The sequence below is a fragment of the Brachionichthys hirsutus genome, chromosome 17 (genome assembly GCF_040956055.1).
Source record: "Brachionichthys hirsutus isolate HB-005 chromosome 17, CSIRO-AGI_Bhir_v1, whole genome shotgun sequence".
NCBI lineage: Eukaryota > Metazoa > Chordata > Actinopteri > Lophiiformes > Brachionichthyidae > Brachionichthys > Brachionichthys hirsutus.
In genome coordinates this window covers 11,629,176-11,650,600 of record NC_090913.1, presented here as the reverse complement: position 1 = coordinate 11,650,600, position 21,425 = coordinate 11,629,176, and the positions used below count along the sequence as shown (strand labels likewise).

The 21,425-nt window shown below is 50.4% G+C and overlaps 1 protein-coding gene across 1 annotated transcript; it reads left to right on the top strand.

Annotated features, from left to right (window-relative positions):
- The first annotated feature begins 361 nt into the window (after nucleotides 1-361).
- On the top strand, nucleotides 362-20,302 carry col5a3b (collagen, type V, alpha 3b). Its single transcript, XM_068751068.1, has 67 exons — nucleotides 362-478; nucleotides 4,419-4,503; nucleotides 5,095-5,262; nucleotides 5,340-5,431; nucleotides 5,676-5,797; nucleotides 5,919-6,081; nucleotides 6,656-6,778; nucleotides 7,780-7,899; nucleotides 7,981-8,106; nucleotides 8,187-8,234; nucleotides 8,471-8,512; nucleotides 8,619-8,681; nucleotides 8,772-8,846; nucleotides 9,285-9,368; nucleotides 9,470-9,526; nucleotides 9,636-9,689; nucleotides 9,780-9,833; nucleotides 9,952-10,005; nucleotides 10,082-10,135; nucleotides 10,222-10,275; nucleotides 10,360-10,404; nucleotides 10,683-10,736; nucleotides 11,027-11,071; nucleotides 11,143-11,196; nucleotides 11,272-11,316; nucleotides 11,395-11,448; nucleotides 11,526-11,570; nucleotides 11,646-11,699; nucleotides 11,965-12,009; nucleotides 12,105-12,266; nucleotides 12,355-12,408; nucleotides 12,499-12,552; nucleotides 12,644-12,688; nucleotides 13,400-13,453; nucleotides 13,577-13,621; nucleotides 13,711-13,764; nucleotides 13,843-13,896; nucleotides 14,001-14,054; nucleotides 14,149-14,256; nucleotides 14,358-14,447; nucleotides 14,525-14,578; nucleotides 14,669-14,776; nucleotides 14,870-14,977; nucleotides 15,059-15,112; nucleotides 15,197-15,250; nucleotides 15,591-15,698; nucleotides 15,768-15,821; nucleotides 15,907-15,960; nucleotides 16,054-16,107; nucleotides 16,186-16,239; nucleotides 16,330-16,437; nucleotides 16,538-16,591; nucleotides 16,925-16,978; nucleotides 17,075-17,128; nucleotides 17,399-17,452; nucleotides 17,514-17,621; nucleotides 17,700-17,753; nucleotides 17,828-17,881; nucleotides 17,950-18,057; nucleotides 18,135-18,188; nucleotides 18,272-18,307; nucleotides 18,382-18,435; nucleotides 18,513-18,816; nucleotides 18,901-19,013; nucleotides 19,128-19,196; nucleotides 19,336-19,563; nucleotides 19,645-20,302. Exons 1-67 carry the CDS (start codon nucleotides 362-364, stop codon nucleotides 19,789-19,791), a joined length of 5,325 nt encoding a protein of 1,774 aa, XP_068607169.1. The 3' UTR covers nucleotides 19,792-20,302.
- Nucleotides 20,303-21,425: the final 1,123 nt, after the last annotated feature.

The window sequence follows — 21,425 nt, the reverse complement described above, 5'->3', positions numbered from 1 at the left end:
GTGTGTGTGTGTGTGTGTGTGTGTCTGTGTGTGTGTGTGTGCGTAGAGAATGAGGGAGGCTTAAATTCTGCACAATCTTGCATTGTTCATGTTGAATTTTTTAGCACCAATAGGGAGAGACTTTGTGGAACCAGGTGTGGAAGAGAGACAGAACACACCTGGTTGGATTAATGATGATTCTAATGTAGTTGTCTGAAGATTAAATCAATGACAACCTTCAAAATAACCTAAAATATGACATTTCCATGGAAACAACAATGAATAGAAATTGTAAAAAAAAAAAAAAAAACACCTGATCTTTTTCATTCTGGTTCAAACTAACACGGAATTTGCGAGACGCGCTGTGGATGTCGGAGGTGCGATGGCGCGCGCTCACGACAACCGGGAGTCTCTGCGGAGGGAGGGGAGACGAGGGGAGGGTGAGGAAGAGGAGGAGGAGGAGGAGGAGGGAAGAGAAAGTGAGGAGAGAGCTTTGCCGGTGAAGAAGCAAAGACCTTCCAAGTTTAAGGCTCCTTCGCGCTGGTCCATCCCGGGGCTGGAAGCAGCAGCGAATGGGACGATCAGAATAGAGCGCGCGCTGCTAATTACTATACCTGGTGGAGTGCACGTTCACGCGCGCGCGCGAGGCAGAGCCCGAAGTTCGCCTGAGCGCAGGTGTAGCGCAGAGCGCAGAGCGCAGAGCGCACGGGGGAACTATTGGCTGTCGCGTCGACAGCTTCAGATGCGATATGATGGATCGATGGAGCTCAGCGCGCGACGCACGGCTGCTGCTGCTGCTCGTGACGGTGTTCCAGGCGTCGAGGGCAGGTAGGTCGACCCCCGGGACCCTCCTCTGTATGACGGTTGAATTATTTCTCTCTACATTTGCCCACCTGCCCCCCAGGCCTCCACCAGAGCCGGGCTTTAAAGCCAGATTTGTTTTTTGGGCTTTAGTTTCCACTTTGATGGATTTCTTGTCCGTGCGTGACGTCATGCTTTTTGGGTTGCCTTGTGGTTGGTGCGTGTTCTGCGTTAGACCGCTGCACATTTGTAAGGCAGTCAAAGGCAGGTGCTAATATGTCTCGACTTGTCTTGGCTGCTGCATTGGATCCGGCGCTGCCGAACTGTACATGGGAATGCTCGCAGTCTGCTTCTGAACATCCGATGGAGTGTGAAGGAAAGCGTTTGTTGCTCGGTGACGCAGACGATGGCGATGGATGCAGGCCACTAATTATCGATGAGAACCAGGATCGGAATGCGAACCCGCAGCCTTGGTGTTTGGCTCCAGGCCCGAGAGCCACACTGGAGGACAGGTGGGTTAGAGCCCGCTGGCATCAGGATGTTGGAAAGGCAAATCGTTAAAGCTGCAGAGAATTCCAAAGCGCCGTCCTTCTAAGGAAACCAACTCAACGCTGCACCTTTGAGGAACCGAGATGACCTGCTGTGGTCAAAGGGCATCTGCTCTCACACGCTTTTGTGTGTTTGTGAGGGGGAAATCGCTAATTGTCACGTCCGAACCGGACGTGACTTCCTGGAGTCTCGTTGTGACGGCGAGGTTAACTTTCTCTTATGCTAATAAAAACACGTGCGTAATCGGTTTCAGGCGAGTGCCCCCAATTGATTCTACTTGCATGGGAAAATCTGCAAGTAGATGTGATCTGATGTGACCTTTGGGGTCATGTGGGGTCAAATGCGGATCAGGGCGTAAACCCTGTAGCATGTCACACACCTGGCGATCAGAGGAGGAGTCCTCGTAGTAAACCAACACGTCCGAGTTCCTCTCGGGCCCTTTTTTCAGCTCCTCGGGGGAACTCTCTCCTCAACACCTGTCACGATTGAGTTTTGATTTATTTTTTAAAATATTAAAAAGCGTACACACCTGGCTGTCAGCGTGAATTATGATCACAGCTTTCTGAGCAATGTGGTCAGGTTTCGGTCAAACATGGTCTGGCCTCGGGTGTTTCACGCGCTGACCTAATTTGTTCATATGTAACCTGTGCCTTCAGGTGTGCCATTTATTGCTTTGGAAGCATTCTGTGTTTTTATCCTGAATTTTTATTATTATTATTAAAATGTTTTATTTGAAATATGTTTTTCTTGTGTAACGCTTTAGTGCATTCTTCGAGCCACACCCCTGTCGGTGATTTTACAGCAGGTGTTTTTGATTTGACAGATGATTGGAAACACCTGTGGCGACGCAGCCGATGGGAAATAACCAGAGGCCCGGCCGTAGTTCGGTTTCCTGTGTGATGTAGATCAGAATACCCTTCTTAGATATTTTTAGTCATGCCAGCAGCGCCAAGAGCTTTATGAATTAGCATGCTAACATGCTTATCTTTGGTGAACGACATGGTTGTAGCTTAATGAAGCTAAACCAAGATGCTAATGTATGGAATTTACATATTTTTAACCTTTTTCTTCCCGGTTTGGATTTTCATTTCCTTATCATTTCTATAAATACGTCCACAATGTTTGGAATTCAGTTTTCTGCAGATGTGAATGGTGTCCAAAAATCCATGTCATTTCCAGCCTTTACAGATGTGCTTTTTTTGGTGCTAAATGTCAACGAGCAAATGAGAAAACTAAATTTACATCAAAAACGTCATACACATAAGAAAATGAACGAATTAATAAAACCAAAATGTGTCTCTAATGGATGCTTCGTACGTGCTATGATCAATTTAAAGCTTTTACTGGAACGAGGAAACAGAAAACCGCTTCGGTGTTGCAATAAAGAGGCTGAAATTAAAACAACACTTTCACATGTGTTCATCCTTTGAACAGAACCTTTTAAATTACAGATACTCAGTGCTGGCTCTTCTTCTGCATTGGGTTTAATGGCTCCTGATGGAAATCGTATGAAACATCACGTGTTAGCGTGTTAGCATGCTGATTGATCTAAAATCGCTGCTGTGACTAACTACATTGTTAAAGCTTGTCACACGCCTGCAGCTCTTTGTCTCTTTTTGTCCGATTAAACACGTGTGGGGTCGGTACCTTTCGTGTTTGGGGTTTTTTCTCCATCTAATTATGGTGTTGGCTGTAATTGAAGGCAGATCTGTCCTGGTTTCCACCAAACATACCTGATCCTGCGCTCGTTGTACCTTTTTCCAGACAAATCAGAAAGCCTAGTTCATTTATGAAGAGTAATAGCAGCTAATTAATATGAAAAAAAGCAGCAAAGACATTCGATAAAGGAGGAGTAGTAGCCGTTTGATGTACAGGATTGGTTGCTTGTGTATAAGTCATTCTTTGGCTTTACTAAAAAGCTTTTTTTTATTTCACTGATGATGCTTTTGTCTGGTAATCAATAAATAATTGTTCCAGCATTGAGTTTTATTTTCAGCTATTGAAAGAGCCAGGTTAGAGAAGGCATTTCAGCAACATTATCGTCCTGACAGTAATCAATAAATCAATCAAACGCCCATGCCGTCATTGCATACGTTAAAGTGGACACTAAAAGCATGCTAATTGCACAAGAATGGCAAGAAAGAATTCCCACTGCTAGCCGCGTTCCTTGTTTGTGTTCATGATGCGTTTGGGAACGCGGAATGAGACGCGGTACCAGAAGGAAGAGGCTCAGTTAGTAGTCGTTGCTCTTTCTTTCTGTTTCTCTGATCTATTACAGGCAGCATTTTCTGCCAACTCTTTTTCTGTCAATTCTCGTTTGCGTTTCCATAAATTTAAACGTGTTTGAAAATAATCTGTCTTTGTTCTTCAAAATAAAAGTCACTGAATGTCATGGAGCTCCGATCCAAAAACAATCCCTGCGTGCTGCTTGAGAGGATCGCTGGCTGTGTTGGGTTTCATCCATTCGGAGCCGTTTGTTTTGCTCGACTGGACCAAGAGAAGACGTCGAGGTCTGGAGACGATAAATGGTTTCTACTTGAGAGGATCAGACCACGCATGTTTGTGTGCGTGTTTGTGTGTGTACCGGAGGCGCAGGCTTGTGTAACACCGGAAAGGCCATTGTGTTGTCGCTATCAGAGCCAGCTGAACTGGGAGGAAAGGAAACATATGGGCCCCTCCATCCTATCATTTCCTCTTATTCACAACTCTTCTCTGGTTTCCATCTGCCTCCTTTTATCTTGCGCCTGGATCGACTCTGACGCCATATCAGATGTTGGAGGGAGAAAAAGCTAGAAGAGTGAGTAGAAGACGTGAAGGACTGTAGGAACCTGGGGGGCAAGACCTCTGTGGGGGATTCGAACCCTAGCGGGGTGTTTGTCTCCCTGAGCGTTGGTGCGGTTTAGACGACCCTGAATGTTATTGCATTCTTTGCCTTAACAGTTAATGACAGAGTAACCACAAACACTCTCATACAAACACGTGTGCACAAAACACACACACACAGACCCCCACATCTGGTTTCCAATAAAATAATCCATCGTCTTTCCAATATGGTGCCGATTAAAGCCGCGTGTGCGTCTGTGTGTCAGCCGGACGGTCGGCCTGCATCACCTGGGTGGAAGGTAAATAAAGGTACACAAAGGATTGTCCTCAAAGCAACAAATCGCTCGTCGTGTTACCGTCGTGCCGTCTTATTATAGAGCCGTTTGTGACATGTCAAAGGTTGTGGGGAACTTTTATACCACAAGAGGGCGTACTTCATAATTACGGGTTGGAAAAGGTTCTGATTCTGGAGAACATGTTTGGGTTTGATGAATGAACAAAGTGCATAAGTAACAGCCCAACTATCGGAGAGGGGAGGAGCTTGTTAGCGTGCCGCGGTTTAAATGTCGAATGCTTATTATGGGTTCTTCTGTTCAGAGTGCAGATTGCTCTGTTTCGTCTGAGGCTTCCATTGAAATACTCTGCATGTGTGTGCATGTTGATCTCTGCTCCCCCCCCCCCCCCACACACACACACAGTTCGGAGCCCCGGGATAGCGGCTGCAGCTGATGGACACCTGAGTGTGAATGCACAGCGGAAGTGTGCAAAAACCCCTGTGAGGAATTAGCAGTAGAATAAATATCATCCGTCGGTTCCTTGGCCGCCTGTCACAGACTCTTCATTAGCTTAAACGTCGAAGGAAGTTCTGTTTCTGCGCTGTTTGACACATCCTCGTCCGCAGATCAGCTGATCATCGACATGCTGTCGGTTGTGTCTTTGCAGCTGATCCCGTCGATGTCCTGAGAGTCCTGGAGCTGTCGGAGGACATGGAGGGCGTGTCGCTGGAGGCGGGACTCTGCGTCAGCAGGGAGGGACGGGAAGAGCCGGATCTCTCCTTTAAGATCGACAAGAAGATTCAGCTGAGCGCGCCCACCAAGCAGCTCTTTCCATGTGAGTTCTATTAAGAGCAGATCAGAAAGTCGCTATTGATGAATTCACCTGTTAATCCCCCCCCCCCCCCCCCCCAGATTTGCCATTCCCGGCTAATTTTTCAGTGATGACGACGGTCAGAGCCGTGAAAGGCTCACAAGTCTTTCTCCTGTCCCTGTACGACTCGCAGGTACGCATCTAACAAAATCATGTCGCGTACGGTGAGATCAATATGATGAATAAGACTTCATGGACTTTTTTATCTAATGATCTAATGAGGCGAGAACCGGGACACGTCTCAGACGTGACTTTTGACGGGCTGGAGACCCTCAATTAGAATATTTTATGGTTCCTTTAAAAGACTGGTGACCTGGGCGGTTCACAGAGGCAGATTGATCGTATCTGATTGGGTTATATGAAACTGCATGTCACAGGGCACGCAGCAGCTGGGCGTGGAGCTCGGACGTTCTCCCGTCTTCCTCTATGAGGACCATGAGAGTCGACCTCCTCCAGAACTTTACCCCACCTTTAAGAAGATCAACACGGCCGATGGCAAGTGGGTAACTGCACGCACGCACGCACGCACGCACACACACACACACACACACACACACACACTGAAAACGCCCAGATGCAAAAGCTTCCCAGAAAAGGAAAGTTCCTCTCCTTGCGTCCAGATGGCACAGGATAGCCTACAGCGTGGAGGGCCAGTCCGTGACGCTTTACCGGGACTGCGTCAAACTGGACACTCTGGACCTGCTCAGAGGTGACGACCCCCGCGTCAGCACCGAGGGGGTCACCGTGTTCGGAACGCGGCTGCTGGATGAAGGCGTGTTTGAGGTAGGTCAACATGTCTCCAGCATCACCTCCAGCATGTTCAGGTTGGATGAGCAAAGATTAAAAAAAGAACGCGCCGAGAGTTCGTTTGGTTTGATTTCGCCAATAAATGTCAGATTAAAATCCCCCTACACTGCCCTCCGGTGGCCGTGAGAAGGTACTGCACTTTCCCCACTGCCTTGAGCTGACCTTGCCTGCAAAGTTGCACAGGATTTGAATGTTTGAATGAAGATTAGACATTTAACATATTTATTCACTTTATAAACGCTATAAATATCTGTTTGTTTGTGTTTGAGTTTTGCTGCTGAGTTATGTTCCTATGGTGAGGTGCAAGACCATTTTAACAGAAGTGTGAACTTTGGTTATCAGCGCTCCATGTCTGGATGACATCCCGGCATGCATGTTGATGTTAAAGTCCAGCACAATAATTAAAACGGCCTGTGGAGTCGCTTTGATCGGACGACACAAACACACACAGCCAAAGATAAAGAAATGGGAGACATGCGTCTATGATGTCATCAGTTTAATCAATGCCATGTTGCACACAGGTTTGTGTGATTGTTTTATTGTGGCGCAGGGAGACATCCAGCAGCTGCTGATCATAGATGACCCCAGAGCGGCGGAGACGTACTGTGAGGACTTCATCCCCGACTGCGACGCACCTTTGCCCTACGACAGCATCTTGACAGAGGCTGAGGAGGTGAGGCTCCATCTTTAAACAAGGACTATGACAAAGCCTTTCAGATGAAGACTTTTATTCTGAAAGTAAAGGAGAACCAAGGTTTCATTTGAGAGAAGATTTTACAATCTGCTGCGTAAAGGGGAGGGGTTTATTTCTATTGTAAATTGTGATACCTAGATCTCAGAAGCCACTTATTTATTTCAAAATAAAGTCATAAATGATAAAAGTCTACCCGTTTCCACCAAGCTATCGCCTTCTGTTTTTCTTCTTCTCATTCCTTTTATCCGCTTACATTAAACAGATTGTACGGTTCCAGGTTTTCCGTGCCAGCGATCCACACTCTTGGGAAAACTTTCAAATCCTTGTCGTCTGCTGCTGTTTGATTTATCATCCGGTTTAGAGCCTGAAAACTCTCCAGGCCTCCTGGTTTATTATCCCCTCCCGCCACAAACAAAGAGCGGAGGGGGATCTCGGAATGACTTCCATCTGTCTTTCAGTCTCTTTTACGAAACATAACTCAAAACACTGTTTTATATTTTTTTCAGGAAACATTCTCTGCAGAGCAGCCAGGAGCCGACATGCTGCCTTTTTACTTTTAGGGCTTTTTTTCCTGTTTTATTTCTCTGTTTCCATGGTTGCAAATTGAATTCAGGCTCATTGTGTGAGTGGGAATCTTCTCAAGTGATTTTGTCTGTGGCAAAACGTTGTTTTCTTAAAATAGCTCTAGTGATGGGAGATCCTGAGTATTTCATTCTAGCGGTTAGCTTTCTTGTTGTAACTCCACCAACATTGCAATCAGCAGTAAGCTAAAGGTAAACATGGAGTTTAGACATACCTGCCTCCTCTAATGAGGCTGTCGTGCCTAAACAGGCCGAGCTAATCAGTGTGTAGCTGTAGCTGTCATGTGATGGAGCAGTGACCCAGACAGAGGATGTGGATCTTCAAAGTTCCGTTGCTGTTCATTGCATTGATTATCCGACACGCTTCCATCTCTGTTTTCATTCTTTCATCGACCTTAGGAGGAGAAATCACCGAAGAAACCTGTACTCGAGGAGTTCGAGGAGTTTGACTACAGCGACCTCTACAGCGACCTCTCCGTTTCCACAGTGACCGCAGGTCCCAATATCACCGAGTATGAGGTGAGCTCCAGCAGCAGAGGCCGACCCTTGTGCTTCCCCCCCCCATGAGATTTTGATGTCCTGTTTGTGTTTGTTGGACAGATCATAGAGTACGAAGACTACGACAACACGACCGACTACTTCCACGAGAATGAGTACGAGTACGAGGAGGAGTACGAGCGCTATGGGCCGGCTGAGAGAGAAGGGGAGTTCTCCCTGAACGCGGAGGTGCGTTCCTTTGCACTCTCCTTCTAATGCTTTTAATGCTTGCATGGCGTTCATGCCTTCCTGTCGGCCTCCTTCATCAGGATCTACCGGAGAAAGGGCAGAAAGGAGAGCCGGCTTCTTTGGGCGCGGTAAGAAAAACACACAAAAACATGACCGTGCACGCGTGATATGGATCCTAAACGTGAAACGCACCATTAACAGCTACCAGGAATCCCAACAGCAGAAGAATGGCTTCCCATCTATCATTCGCATGATTGAATCATCAAATATTTGATCCGTCTTCTGTGCATAACCTGAGAAAAGGATTGATTTTAAAACGGCGTTTTACGACGAACTGGTTTTAAACTACGTAAAATCTCTGCAGGGAACACAGATCACAGGACCGTACGGACCTCCCGGGCCTGAGGTCAGCAAAGTATCCGGCCCAACTTCAAACACATTCTAGATGCGCTGGAGATGGGAGCGTTTAATGATGTGTGTGTGTGTGTGTGTGTGTGTGCGTGCGTGCGCAGGGGGAGAGAGGATCTCCTGGAATCACAGGGCCAGCGGGAGCTCGAGGAGACCCTGGGGAGCCGGTGAAGATCGCTCCTCTGTTTTTCCTGCGTGAGTAACTCAGCCCCCCGCCTGCCGACGCTCCCTAACCGTCCTCTTCTGTCTCCTCTCAGGGCCCCCCGGGGAGACCGGGACTGAACGGTGCCGATGGGATACCGGGCCCCCCTGGAAACGTCATGCTCCTACCGGTAACATGAAGATACTTGTGTGCTGTCTGAGGCCTTACGAAGGGCTGCGATGCTGCTAGGGCAGTTATATAGTCCCATTACCCCCCCCCCCCCCCCCGAGCCCCGGGGCAAATGGATGAATGCTGTAACTGAGAAATGGGCTTGCTCAGAGTTGTCTCTGTAAGCAATGCCATCGCCTCACCGAGCTTATCTTCTGTTTGTCTGTTTGTTAGCAGAATTATGGAAAGACTACTAACTTTTCATGCTTGGTGTATAAAGACACCGAGAACAATCTAGATTTTACTCGGGTTAATATCTGGTGACAGTATATTTATGTAAAAAAATATATATTCATCAAAACATTTCTGAGAATCATATTCAGATCTTTCTTCACTTTGAGAGCAGTGATGCACACTGTCCACTAGGCGGGGTATTGAGTGTGTGTGTGTGTGTGTGCAGTTCCAGGCAGGTGCCGATCCAAAGACAGGTGCTGTAGTTTCAGCGCAGGAGGCGCAGGCCCAGGCCATCCTCCAGCAGACCAAGGTACGCCCACGGGAAATATGGCCGTCACAATTTAAACTCGCCCACGCAGAGGCGATGTAGAGCGACTGAGGTTTGTCTCTGTCCTGCTCCTCCTCCTCTAGATGTCTATGAAGGGACCTCCAGGACCGCTGGGGCTCAGGGGGAGACCTGGACCACTAGTGAGTCTGTCAAAATCGATCAATGATAAAGATCGGGAGTATTTCATGCGTGTTAGTGTTTGTGTTTGCTGCGATGAAGTGATTGAACGCGTCAACGCTTCCATTCCAGGGTCTACCGGGTCCTACTGGTCTGAAGGGGAGCAGTGGAGAGGCGGGACCAGTGGTGAGTCCGTTGGCTGTCATGGCAACGCATTTCCCACCTTCGCGGATTCACCCACTCGTATCCGTTTTCTGTCCGCCTGTTTTTACCCAGGGTGCTCCGGGAATCCAGGGCATCACGGGTCTTAACGGACGACTTGGGAAAAGGGTAAGATGATAAGGTGGCCCTTTCAAAATAAAAGCCACCTGTTATTATGTTGTCATAGCGCTAACGTTTACAGAAGTCTAGCGTGTCTGACTTGTTTGTGCTTGTGTGCGTCCTTTAGGGGCGTTCAGGTGCAGACGGCGGCCGCGGTGCGCTCGGAGAGACTGGCGCAAAAGTAAAGCCCCGATCTCACCGTCACACTCTGCACGCTCGTCTTAAATCATGACCTAATTCGTCCCTTTTGTCCTCAGGGGGACAGAGGCTTTGACGGCTTGCCAGGTCTCCCTGGAAACACAGGGCATAAAGTGAGTTACCCGGCGAGGCGAGCCGCCAGTGATCGGCGTTCAGGAGGAAATTCGTCATTTCAACTCTGTGTGTTCATTTTCCTCAGGGGGACAGGGGTAAGCCGGGCCCTTCGGGGTCTCTTGGGGAGCGAGGAGACAAGGTGGGAGGTCGCTGCGTCTGTAGATTATTCATGTTCATGCAGCCTTGTGTGCTCAGGATGTATGCCCGTTGGTGTTCGTTACAGGGCTCCGAGGGGCCTCAGGGGCCAAGAGGACAGCCGGGTGACGCTGTAAGTGTTATTAGCACAGTTCAAACACACACACACGTATAGAATACTTTAATTATGACTGCCACTGAAATACAGTACATAGAAAATAAAAACGTGTACTATACTTCTGCGCGTATACGTAAGTGTTTTTATTTTGGATCTTCAAGACTGTAACCTTTAAACTGCATCTCAGCCTAACAAAAATGAGCATCGGGCAAAGTGTACACGTTTCCCAGAAGTCTCGTCACTCGTATGGTATACAGACGTTCATTTATATGTAACTGTGACGTGTGTTCCAGGGTTCCCGAGGTCTAAATGGTCCGAGAGGTCGTTCTGGTCCCCCAGGCCAGCCTGTAAGTGGGCCCGCCCACAAACACACAGCATGAGCACCCATTGGATGCCTCCGATTCTCCTGCTACGGCTCCTCTTGTTCATCCATGCATCCTTTTATTAAATCAGATAGGAAATGCAAAATGAAGTTTAGAATTCATGTGATGGGGGGGGAAACAACAAACAGTCAATAAAGTCTCTGCTCGGGTATTATTATGCAGCAGACGTGGCTCAGCCTCCGGGACAGTCGTGGTCCAAATATTAAACGAGCGAGTACTCGTAGAAGTAACTCTCTTCTGTTCTGTTCTCCCAGGGCATTCGAGGAATTGATGGGGTTCAAGGCTCAAAGGGAAACATCGTGAGTATCAATCAAGGCAGACGTCAAGCCAACCATGTACTTCCCATGACATCATTTCCTGTTTGGAACAGGGACCCCTGGGAGACACTGGAGCACCTGGACAGCAAGGCAACCCTGGAATCCTGGTACGAACGGGACATGAATGAATACGCACAAATAACTGCATAAACAGAAGTACTTCTACTCCGTCTCTCCTGCAGGGTTTCCCTGGTCCTCAGGGGTTAGTGGGGCTGCCAGGAGAGAAAGTAAGACCAGTGGTCGTTGGGTTTTTGACTTTCATTAGAGGAGTTTGTGATTGACCTGGCTGACCTTTTGTCTCTCAGGGGCCTCAAGGGAAGAAAGGGACGCAGGGCTTACCTGGAAACGATGGGCCTCCAGTATGTACAAGCATGTTTGTGTCATACGTGACGCACCCTGACCTCGGCGTCCAAACTAACGGTGCTCTTGTCAATAGGGTCATCCAGGAAGAGAGGGTGCGGCAGGTGAAAAAGGACTGTCGGTAGGTGTGTCGGATGCACGCATGTCTCTGTTTCTGATGAGTCGTAGCGAGAACCTGCTGTGTGGTTATTTCTAGGGTCCGCTAGGAGTGCAAGGGCCCATTGGGTACCCCGGACAACGAGGAGTTAAGGTAGGAGACGCAAAGGTGCCCCACTTTCTCAGATACATTTCCAACTCCTGTGTTATTTGAGGAAATCCCTTTCAATAAATTTACATTACAACATGTGGAAATAATAATGAGGCTGTGGTTTATTTTCCTCGGACATTGCCCCCCCCCCCCCGGCTATCTTCTAGTTGAATTATTAAGCTGCTAGCAATCATATTTAATAGCAAATCCTGCCACTTAAAATGCTTGCGCTTCATGATGTCATGAATATTACATCCTGTGATGACAGGGGGCCGATGGCATCAGAGGTTTAAAGGGAAGCAAAGGTGAAAAGGTGAGGGACGGCGCCTCCACAGATCTGCTCCGGTATGCATGCTGCTTTGTACTGTGGCTAGATGCTAAGCTGGAGCCGCTTCTTTGTGTCTGCAGGGAGAGGATGGGTTTCCAGGGGCCAAAGGAGAGATGGGAGCAAAGGGAGACGGCGGAGATAACGGCGCTCCAGGCGGTCAAGGGGAAGACGGCCCCGAGGGGCCCAACGGTCAGATGGGTCCTCAAGGAGAAGCTGGCGCCTCTGGTACTTCTGGAGAAAAGGTACGCGGTGAAGTTAGCATGTAGCACGCTAAGCTACAGTGATACAAGACAAATTTTAGGTCAACTTCTACACTCTCTCTCCTCTCAGGGGAAACTTGGAGTTCCCGGGCTGCCAGGGTATCCAGGACGACAGGGACCAAAGGTGAACTCTCCAATGAAGGATTGAATCAGGGCAAACTCGTCACAGATATCATTTACTCTCATCTAAAGTGTGCTCCTCCCCCCTCCCCAGGGCGGCGATGGGTTTCCTGGTGCAATAGGACCTGCAGGAGAGAAAGGGAAGAAAGTGAGCAGAAGCTTTAGAATAAGAGGAATATAATAAATAATGAGAGGATCGGGCGTTCCATTAACGTTCCCTTTCTCGCGGTATTACCCAGGGTCCCGCGGGACAAGCAGGAAGTACCGGCCAGAGGGGTCCAAATGTGAGTCCCTGAAAAAACAGTCCCTCGTTCAGTAGGTAACGAATGGTACCGGAAGTGAAATGCTTCTTATGCAGGATAGCTTGAAGGAAGTAGATAACATTTCTGTTCTATCTCTAGAGCGACCGTTTAACAACGTCTCAAACGATGGCGTGCGGCGCTACAGAGCGACGCCTGCAGGTTCTGGTGTCGGCGCTACAGAGCGACGCCTGCAGGTTCTGGTGTCGGCGCTACAGAGCGACGCCCGCAGGTTCTGGTGTCGGCGCTACAGAGCGACGCCTGCAGGTTCTGGTGTCGGCGCTACAGAGCGACGCCCGCAGGTTCTGGTGTCGGACGCTGAACAATAAACCGCTGCTTGCATCAACAGGAGGATGACGAGGGTATAAGATAGAAATGGTGGCTTCGGTTTCTCATCTGAAAGGGGGCCAAATATAAGCTGCGTGCCCGGTCCACAGCGGAACCGGGCTTAGTTTCCTAGAACTACTTGTCAAACTGGGGGTGTGCCAAGCGCCATCCATCGTCGGTACCGCACCGTCTATGGAGAAGTACCTCATACGTCACATTTAATAGAAAACGGACTGTCCCAATAAAAGCCGATGACACATCAGCGATGTGTTTACAGCGAGTCGTGTCCGACCGACGCCGGCCGTCTCGGCTCAGCAGAGGTTCATGCCGGGTCCTGATTTGGGCTCGCTAACGTTTCCTCTATTCCAGGGTGCACGAGGCGGCAGGGGGGCGAAAGGGCCGACGGGGAAACCAGGAGAAAAGGTCAGCGACTCAGCCAATAGCGGCACCTCGCCGTCCTCGTTGATGGGCAGATTAACGGAACGCCGTTAGATACGCTTCAGCCTTTTTCTGTCCATCACTGCCTCCTTTTCTAAATTTTTGTAGGGGGGCTCAGGACACGACGGGCCCCCGGGGTCTTCAGGAGAGAGGGTGAGAAAACCGACGGAGATGCGTGCTTTTATTTTATAGATTAGTCGGTTGATTTCTTGTTGCATACGGCGGCTGTGCTATTTATTCAGGGACCTCAAGGGCCGCAGGGAAGGAACGGCGAGCACGGACCTAAAGGGTCGACTGTAAGTCGTGACAAAACACACACGCCCGCAAACACACTTCCAGAACCGCCTATTTTGCACCGCTGTCATTGTTTGTAGGGCCCCGCAGGGAAGGATGGACTTCCAGGTCACCCGGGTCAAAGAGCAGAGCCGGTGAGTGCGGCCGTATGTCATTACAACGTCATCAATATGAAGGGTTTGGGTTTACACCAGTCGCACACACACACACAGATAGAGCCTCTCTTCTGTGACTGCAGGGATTCCAGGGGAAGACGGGTCCTCCGGGTCCCATGGGTGTCGTCGGGCCACAGGTGAGCTCGGCGGCGCACGTGACTCACTTCTGTGGTCGACTGTTTCTCCTGCCTTGTGATTCACAGGGTCGAATCGCCCGTGTGTGTGTTCCAGGGCAAATCGGGTGAAACCGGCCCAACGGGGGACCGTGGTCATCCAGGGGCGCCGGGTGTACCCGGTGAGCACGGCTTACCCGGAGCAGCTGGGAAAGAAGGTGGAAAGGTGGGTCACCCCGGTCACGGTTCACACACGAACACCGAGCTTCGGCGTGGAATTGTCATTTCTGATCTGATTGAACCTTCTTTTTTTTTTTTATGTTTTAGGGCGATCCGGGTTTTCCTGGGACTTCCGGAAAGAATGGTCCCCCAGGACTGAACGGGTTCAGGGGAAACCGAGGAGCCCCTGGAATCACGGTAACACACAAACCACCTGTTTGTTGATTGACTAAACGTGCCTAACGTGAACTGCATCGTACAAATGATCCTTCCAGGGGCCTCCGGGTCTGAAAGGAGGATCAGGGCCCGCTGGATCTCCAGGAGCCGGAGTGAGTCCCCTTACACCCCTCGTTCAGACAGTTCTAGTTTACTAGTTTTGATTCACAGGAAGTCCAAACATCAGCTTGTGCCGTCTGTAGGGGTCGACGGGTGAGAGGGGGCCTCCGGGACCGGCGGGCGCCATCGGACCGCCGGGTCGGGCCGGGTTGCTCGGAGGAGCTGGACCGATGGGAGAGAAGGGCGATCCTGTAAATCATATCAAACTTATTTTATTTATTCATCCCTGTCGGACTTTATTTGCTTCATAAAAATAATCCAAAACCAAATCGTGGCTGTTCCAGGGAGACACAGGTCCGGTTGGACCGGCGGGTCAGGATGGAGAACAGGGACCCACAGGCTTACCGGGGGCCATGGGCCCCCTGGGGCTTCCAGGAGAAGACGGGGATAAGGTAAAGTGTCTGTGCGAGTCTGTGCGCGTGTTTCTGCTGTGACTGCAAATTGTGTTTTGTGTGCGTTTGTTTCGTACACAGGGAGAACACGGAGAACCCGGACAGAAAGGAAGCAAAGGAGACAAAGGAGAAGCCGTGAGTACGGAGAACAAGGACTGATAGCCATATCGACAGAGTGATCACATCTATGTCTGTCTGTCCCCCCCCCCCCTTAAACAGGGCCCCCCAGGCCCCACTGGCACTCAGGGGCTCGTTGGTCAGCCAGGAATCCAGGTGGGTTTACTCTTCTCTTCATATTCCCTCTATCTTTACCTCCGCCAAGGAGGTTCTGTTTTTGATGCCGTTTGTTTGTCTGTCTGTTTGTTAGCAGGAAAAACTGTTGGATGGATCTCGATTAAAATAAATCTGAAGATGGGTCTTGGTCTAACTTAGATCCCATTAAATTTTGAGAGCGATCCGGATTCCCGTCTGGATACAAAAAAATTAACAAATATCCTGTTTTATTGTAGATAAAAACATCACACATTCGGGTTTTCTTTTAAACCGTCGTGGCATCTCACATAACCCTCAGCCAAAAGTCATCAAAAGTACCCCTCCCCCCTGTGTTCCCCAGGGCGTCGATGGACTGGTGGGCCATCGTGGCCAGCAGGGCATGTACGGCCCCAAAGGAGACGAGGGACTCCGCGGCTTCAAGGGCTCTCAGGGGCCAATCGGATTGCAGGTGAGACTCTGACAGCCCGTCGCGGTTTAATAGACGGCATTACTCCTCTAATCCGCCGTGTTTTGTCAGGGCATGCCCGGCCTGTCGGGAGAGAAGGGCGAGAGCGGGCATGTGGGCGTGCTGGTGAGGTCCATCTCCGTCTGATTTACGTCCCAACCTTCCATTGTTTATAAAACCTCAAGAACCCTAATGACAAACCCGGTTTTAGGGCCCTCCCGGTCAACAAGGCCCCACTGGACCTCAAGGACCCGTTGGAGGACTGGTAAGCCTCACGGTGGTATTTGTACATCCTGATTTCAATAAAGCTTTGAATCCTGAAGAAATCCTGCGCTCTGTTCTTCCCGGCGCCGTGCAGGGTGCGACCGGTCGGCACGGGATGCTGGGACAGCCCGGCGCCGTTGGGGAGAAGGTAAGGAAACGGAGCCGTGCCTTTTGCATGCATCGTTCGTCAAACCATTTCTCACTAATTCCTTTCCGTCTCTCCAAGGGGGAGGACGGCGAGGCCGGTGATCCTGGGCCAGTGGGTTTCCGGGGAAGAATGGTGAGGCGTCATTTAAAAATAAAACCGTATTCAGTTTGAAGTCTCCGTTCCGCTTTCCCATTCGATTTCCCACTGCGCTCCTCTACGTAGGGAGACAAAGGAGACCAGGGGGAGAAGGGAGATACAGGCCTTCCAGGAGCAGCTGGTCCCCCCGGAGCCAGGGGCCCCACAGGGGACGACGGAGCCAAGGGGAACGCTGTAAATAAAAGCATATTATCATGAGTCTTCTTGATTTAAAGCTTATTTACCGTCTACTAATCTGTGCTGTGCAACGTAATAAGTCTCCGTCTCATTGTAGGGTCCTATAGGAGTCACCGGGGACCAGGGACAGCAAGGAGAGGCTGGACCCAATGTGAGCGCCTGAGCTTTCTGTTTCCTGTCATAGGACAAATAAAGGAAGGTGATAAGGTTGAGCTAACAGGAACAATCAGCTGTAATTTAAGTATTAATGTTTTAAAGAATGGTGGAATTGTATGAACAAGCAGGTGTTCTTTTGAGAACCGTATTTTACCGTCGTGACTTTTAGAAGTAAAGTTAAGAGGATCCAGATTGATTTTGAGAGCCTGAAGCCTGACGTGTGTGTCCCGGTAAATTCGGTTTTGGTGTGAAGCTATCGTCAATTTAATTTTGCGGGGCAAATTAAATGTCATTTTTCCTCTTCCCACCATTTGTCTTCCTTCTCCAGGGTGCGGACGGTCCGACTGGATCCAAAGGGGACACCGGAGAGCATGGAAAATCTGTGAGCACGCTCCTTTTTCATCGTCATTCACCCCGGCAGCCTTCAACTCATCAGCATGGATGTGATTCCGTACCTAACCCTATTAAACTTTCTCAGGGACTCCCAGGAGCTACAGGAGAGCCCGGTCCGCCTGGTCCTCCCGGCCGAAGGGTTCGTTTTTATGTTCATTGAATGCCTGATTGAATTATTCATCATTAGAGCAGGAAAGAAAAGAAAGAAAGCCCCATCCACATACCTACAGCTGAAATGATAAAGGTCCTGGTAGTGACCCCTGGTGCACTCCACTGCCTTAAACAACCAAGGGAAGAAAAAACAGAGCGCCCGTTGAATTACATTTGTTGAGGGTGTGCTTTGGAATGCATGAGCGGTGTGTCTTTGTGACAGTTTCAGGTTGAAATGATTTCAAATGCTGTTCTTCAGGGTCACGTAGGAAAACCAGGCAAGGATGGAAAGGCGGGCCTCAAAGGAGCGAAGGTGAGAGTCAGAAATATCTCCTTCCACCACGACATCTCTGACTGGTGTCCATCTGTTTCAGGGTGCTCACGGTTCAGAGGGCCCTGTAGGGAAAAGGGGCCCCGTCGGGGGACAGGGATACCCCGGGAAGTTCGGTCCTCAAGGTTCAAGAGGGATCCCCGGCCCGGCGGTAGGTCTGAGAGCGAAGCGGTGGGAGCGGGACGTTAAAAATACAGACCTTTAATTATCTCCGTCTTCTTTCTTTCAGGGTGAGCAGGGTTTAAGTGGCCCCCCCGGCCAGATGGGACCCCCAGGTCCCATGGTGAGATTATAAAATAAGTGCTGTTACAAAAAGCAAACAATCAATAAATGAATGTTCTGCTTCTGTGATCTCAGGGTCCGCCGGGGTTACTGGGACTGAAGGGCGACCACGGCAAGAAAGGGGACAAGGTACCTGCATTCACAACACGTAGGCATTCGCCCAGAGCCTCACTGAACCCGCCCCGTCACCTCCGCAGGGTCACGGGGGTCTGATTGGTCTTATAGGACCACCGGGAGACATCGGAGAGAAGGGGGACCGAGGACTGCCTGGAAACCAGGGACTACTGGGTCCGAAAGGAGAGGAGGTACTGAAAAGACCCGACCACGCTGCTGCTTCCAGCCTGCTTGTGTCTTCATGTGTTTATCTTGTGTTTGACATCAGGGCCCGGTTGGTCCGCTGGGCCCCCATGGTCCCCTGGGCCCCACGGGTCTTTCTGTGAGTAAACGTGCGCATCACGATAGTTCTGTTAGCGTCTGGATCACTGATGACGTGGCTCGTCTCACCTTTACCTCCGACAGGGTGCCGTTGGTGAAAAGGGAGCTAAAGGAAATCTGGTAACGGAAGTTCATTCTTTTATTACCGGGTTCTTCTCCGACCAGAAACTGATTTCTTCTGTCCGTGTATTCAGGGTCCGGTTGGGCCCTTAGGGGACACCGGGCCTGCGGGGGCCCCGGGACCACCAGTAAGTTCATCCAGTTTAAACCCTGATGGTTTACAGTTAGCGCCCCCCTAACCCCCCTCTCCTCCCCTCCCCTCCAGGGGCTGCCAGCCGCTCGGCTCCTACCGCCCCCACATCTGGCACGGGGACGGAGAACCCACACCCCGGCCGGAGAGAGAGAGGATGAGGATACGATAGACGGAGGGGGGGGTTGGATGCAGAGGGACCAGGCCGAGCAGGACAGCTGGGTGAAGGAGGAGGGGGGCCGAGGCATGGAGGAGGTGTTCGCGTCTCTGTCTTCTATGAAAGTCGAGGTGGAGGCGCTGCGTGAGCCGCAGGGGACGTACGACCACCCGGCCCGCACCTGCAAGGAGCTCTGGTTCCTGCACCCGGACCTCCCCAACGGTGCCCGATCAGTCCGCCTCCTTCACCTGCCCACGTCTGTCTGACGTCCCCGTTTGATGTTCCTTTGAATCTCTGCTCCTCCAGGCGATTACTGGATAGACCCCAATCAGGGTTGCCATAGAGACGCCTTTAAGGCGTTCTGTAACTTCACGGCACAAGGAGAGACGTGTCTGCACCCCGACAAGAAGTTCCTGTCGGTTCGTTTTCACTCAGAAACACGATCTGATGTTCTCTTTGTGCCTTTGATCCGTAGGTCAGAGACACAAAATAAATGTTTCATTTCATCTGTTGTTGTTGTTGTTTTCCTCCAGGTGAAGTTAGCAGCCTGGAAAGGCGAAGCACCCGGCTCCTGGTACAGCAACTTCAGGAAAGGGAAGCAGGTGGGATGACGATGATGATGATGATGATGATGTCAGTACGTGTTTAAATACTCGAAGCAGTGATTGGCGTTTATAAGTCAGCTTGGTGACATCACCGCGGCGTCCGTTTAGCGCAGTAAGCGATCCTGATGCTCTCCAGATCTCCTACTCCGGGTCCGATGGCGTTCCCGTCCACGTGGTCCAGCTGACCTTCCTGCAGCTGCTGAGCGCGGCGGCCAAGCAGACCTTCACCTACCACTGCCTCAACTCCGCCGCCTGGCTGCACGGCGCCGGCCACGCCCACGCGCTGCGCTTCAGAGGCGCCGACGGGGAGGAGCTGACGCACGACAACACGCATTACGTCAGCGCGCTGTACGACGGGTGCCAGGTGAGCGAGACGGGTGTGCGGTTCCGCCTGAACGCCTCGCCGCCTGTTCGTTTCCTGACTTCTATCTTTCTTTTTTTTTAGACGCGCTCCGGGCAGGAGAGGACGGTGTTGGAATTTGACGCTCCCGTGTCCAACACGCTCCCCATCCTCGACGTAGCGGTGGCCGACTTCGGGAAAGGCAACCAGAAATTTGGTTTCCAAGTCGGGTCGGTGTGCTACAACGGTTAACGGCGCGGGGGGGGGGGGGGGGATTTAAAACGGGAGAAAGAGCCATGGACACTTTTCTTAACGCAGGGAGAAAGATAGAAATGGAGGCTCACCTTTTCATATTTATGAGATCCAGCTGTCGGCAGCGTTCGTTCTTCTTCACGGTGCATAACTTATTCTCCACAGCGGTGCGTAAACGTACCGTCCGGCCTTTCGGTTAGGAATGTCCCTCTAAAGGAGTTCTTCAAACTATTTATCTACGCACTGCCTTCCCATCTTTGACCTGCGGCCATTACGATCCCCTTAGAGTGTGCGTTGCTCTGTGTCGCATTAAAACCTCAGTTTGTTATGTTTGCGTTCTCTTATGTATATTGGAGTGTGATTAATCACGGTGCTATTACGTCGGTACAGTAGGGAACTGGGGCAGTGCATTTGTTTTTTTATATATATTGTGAAGCTGTTTTATATATTGTGTCGACGTAACAAACCGAACTGCGTTACTGTGACTAACGTATTAATAAAAGCACATTGTGTCCATTGAAGTGGTGACGTTTAGCTTTATTTAGCGCATTATGGTGAGCTGTGCATGTGTACTACACACACGCACCTAAACCCAATCGGCACCGGAGGGCGATGGTGACGGGTTGACCAGACGCCCTTTGGGTTCTGCAGCTGCTTTCTACCGTCTCTTTATCGAAGGTAAGAAAACACTGAGCACGCACCAACAGCCTGGAGAGCATAGATAGTTTACAACCTTCCAGATGAACTCGATAAAGAAGTCTTTTTTCTAAGATGGTAAATTTCGAGTGAAAATAGAGAAATAACACGATGGTTAACGGTGTCCTATTTTCATTTTTTGCTCTGTGATGTCACCGTCTTTTGACGTCCTTTCTTACGGGTTCGTATTATACATTCCACGCCGATGCGAAGAGGCGGCTGAGCGTGGATTCCCTGCAGGTGTGTCGCACCGCTGTCCCGTCCTGTCCTGTCCTGTCCTGTCTCCCAGGCGACATCTCCGTCCCAGCCACTCTCACATCATCAGCTATTGGTTCTAATCCTCCTTTCGGGCCCCTCGGCAGCACCTGCGGCTGATGAGCAGGGCGGGAGGCAGAGAGGGGTGAGAGGGGTGAGAGCTGGACCCGGAGACTGAATGGGTGAGGCAGGAAGGTGCTGCACCTTCAGAACATCTCCGGTTCTGGTCGGATCAGCCCGGGGGGTGCTGCTGTGCGCCCTCGTGGTGGCGGTGTTTGCTTCAGTTTGCTGCGCGCACACGCAGCTCGTCTCGGAACAGCGCGCGTTCACGGAGGCGTTTACGTTGAATCGATAGAAATGAACGGCGGGGAGCAGAGATCAATGCGTTCAACAATGTTTATGGGGGGGGGGGGGGGGGCATTAGATGGAAGCAAAATTATGAGAAAGCAATGAATGCGTAATGAGAGGATGAATATTTAATGTTGCCATAATTCAAATGTATGTGGCCCGCTTGTTAATTTAAGAAAACACCATTCGGGATCATTTGATGAATCGGTGGGGAGGGGGGGGGGGGGAGAGGGAGGTGTTGGATAAATGAGAGCGCAGCGCTGGCTCGGCCATTTACGCACCAGGAGGAGGAGGAGGGCGTCCAGGAGGCGCACGGCTCAGGAGGACGTCGGCAG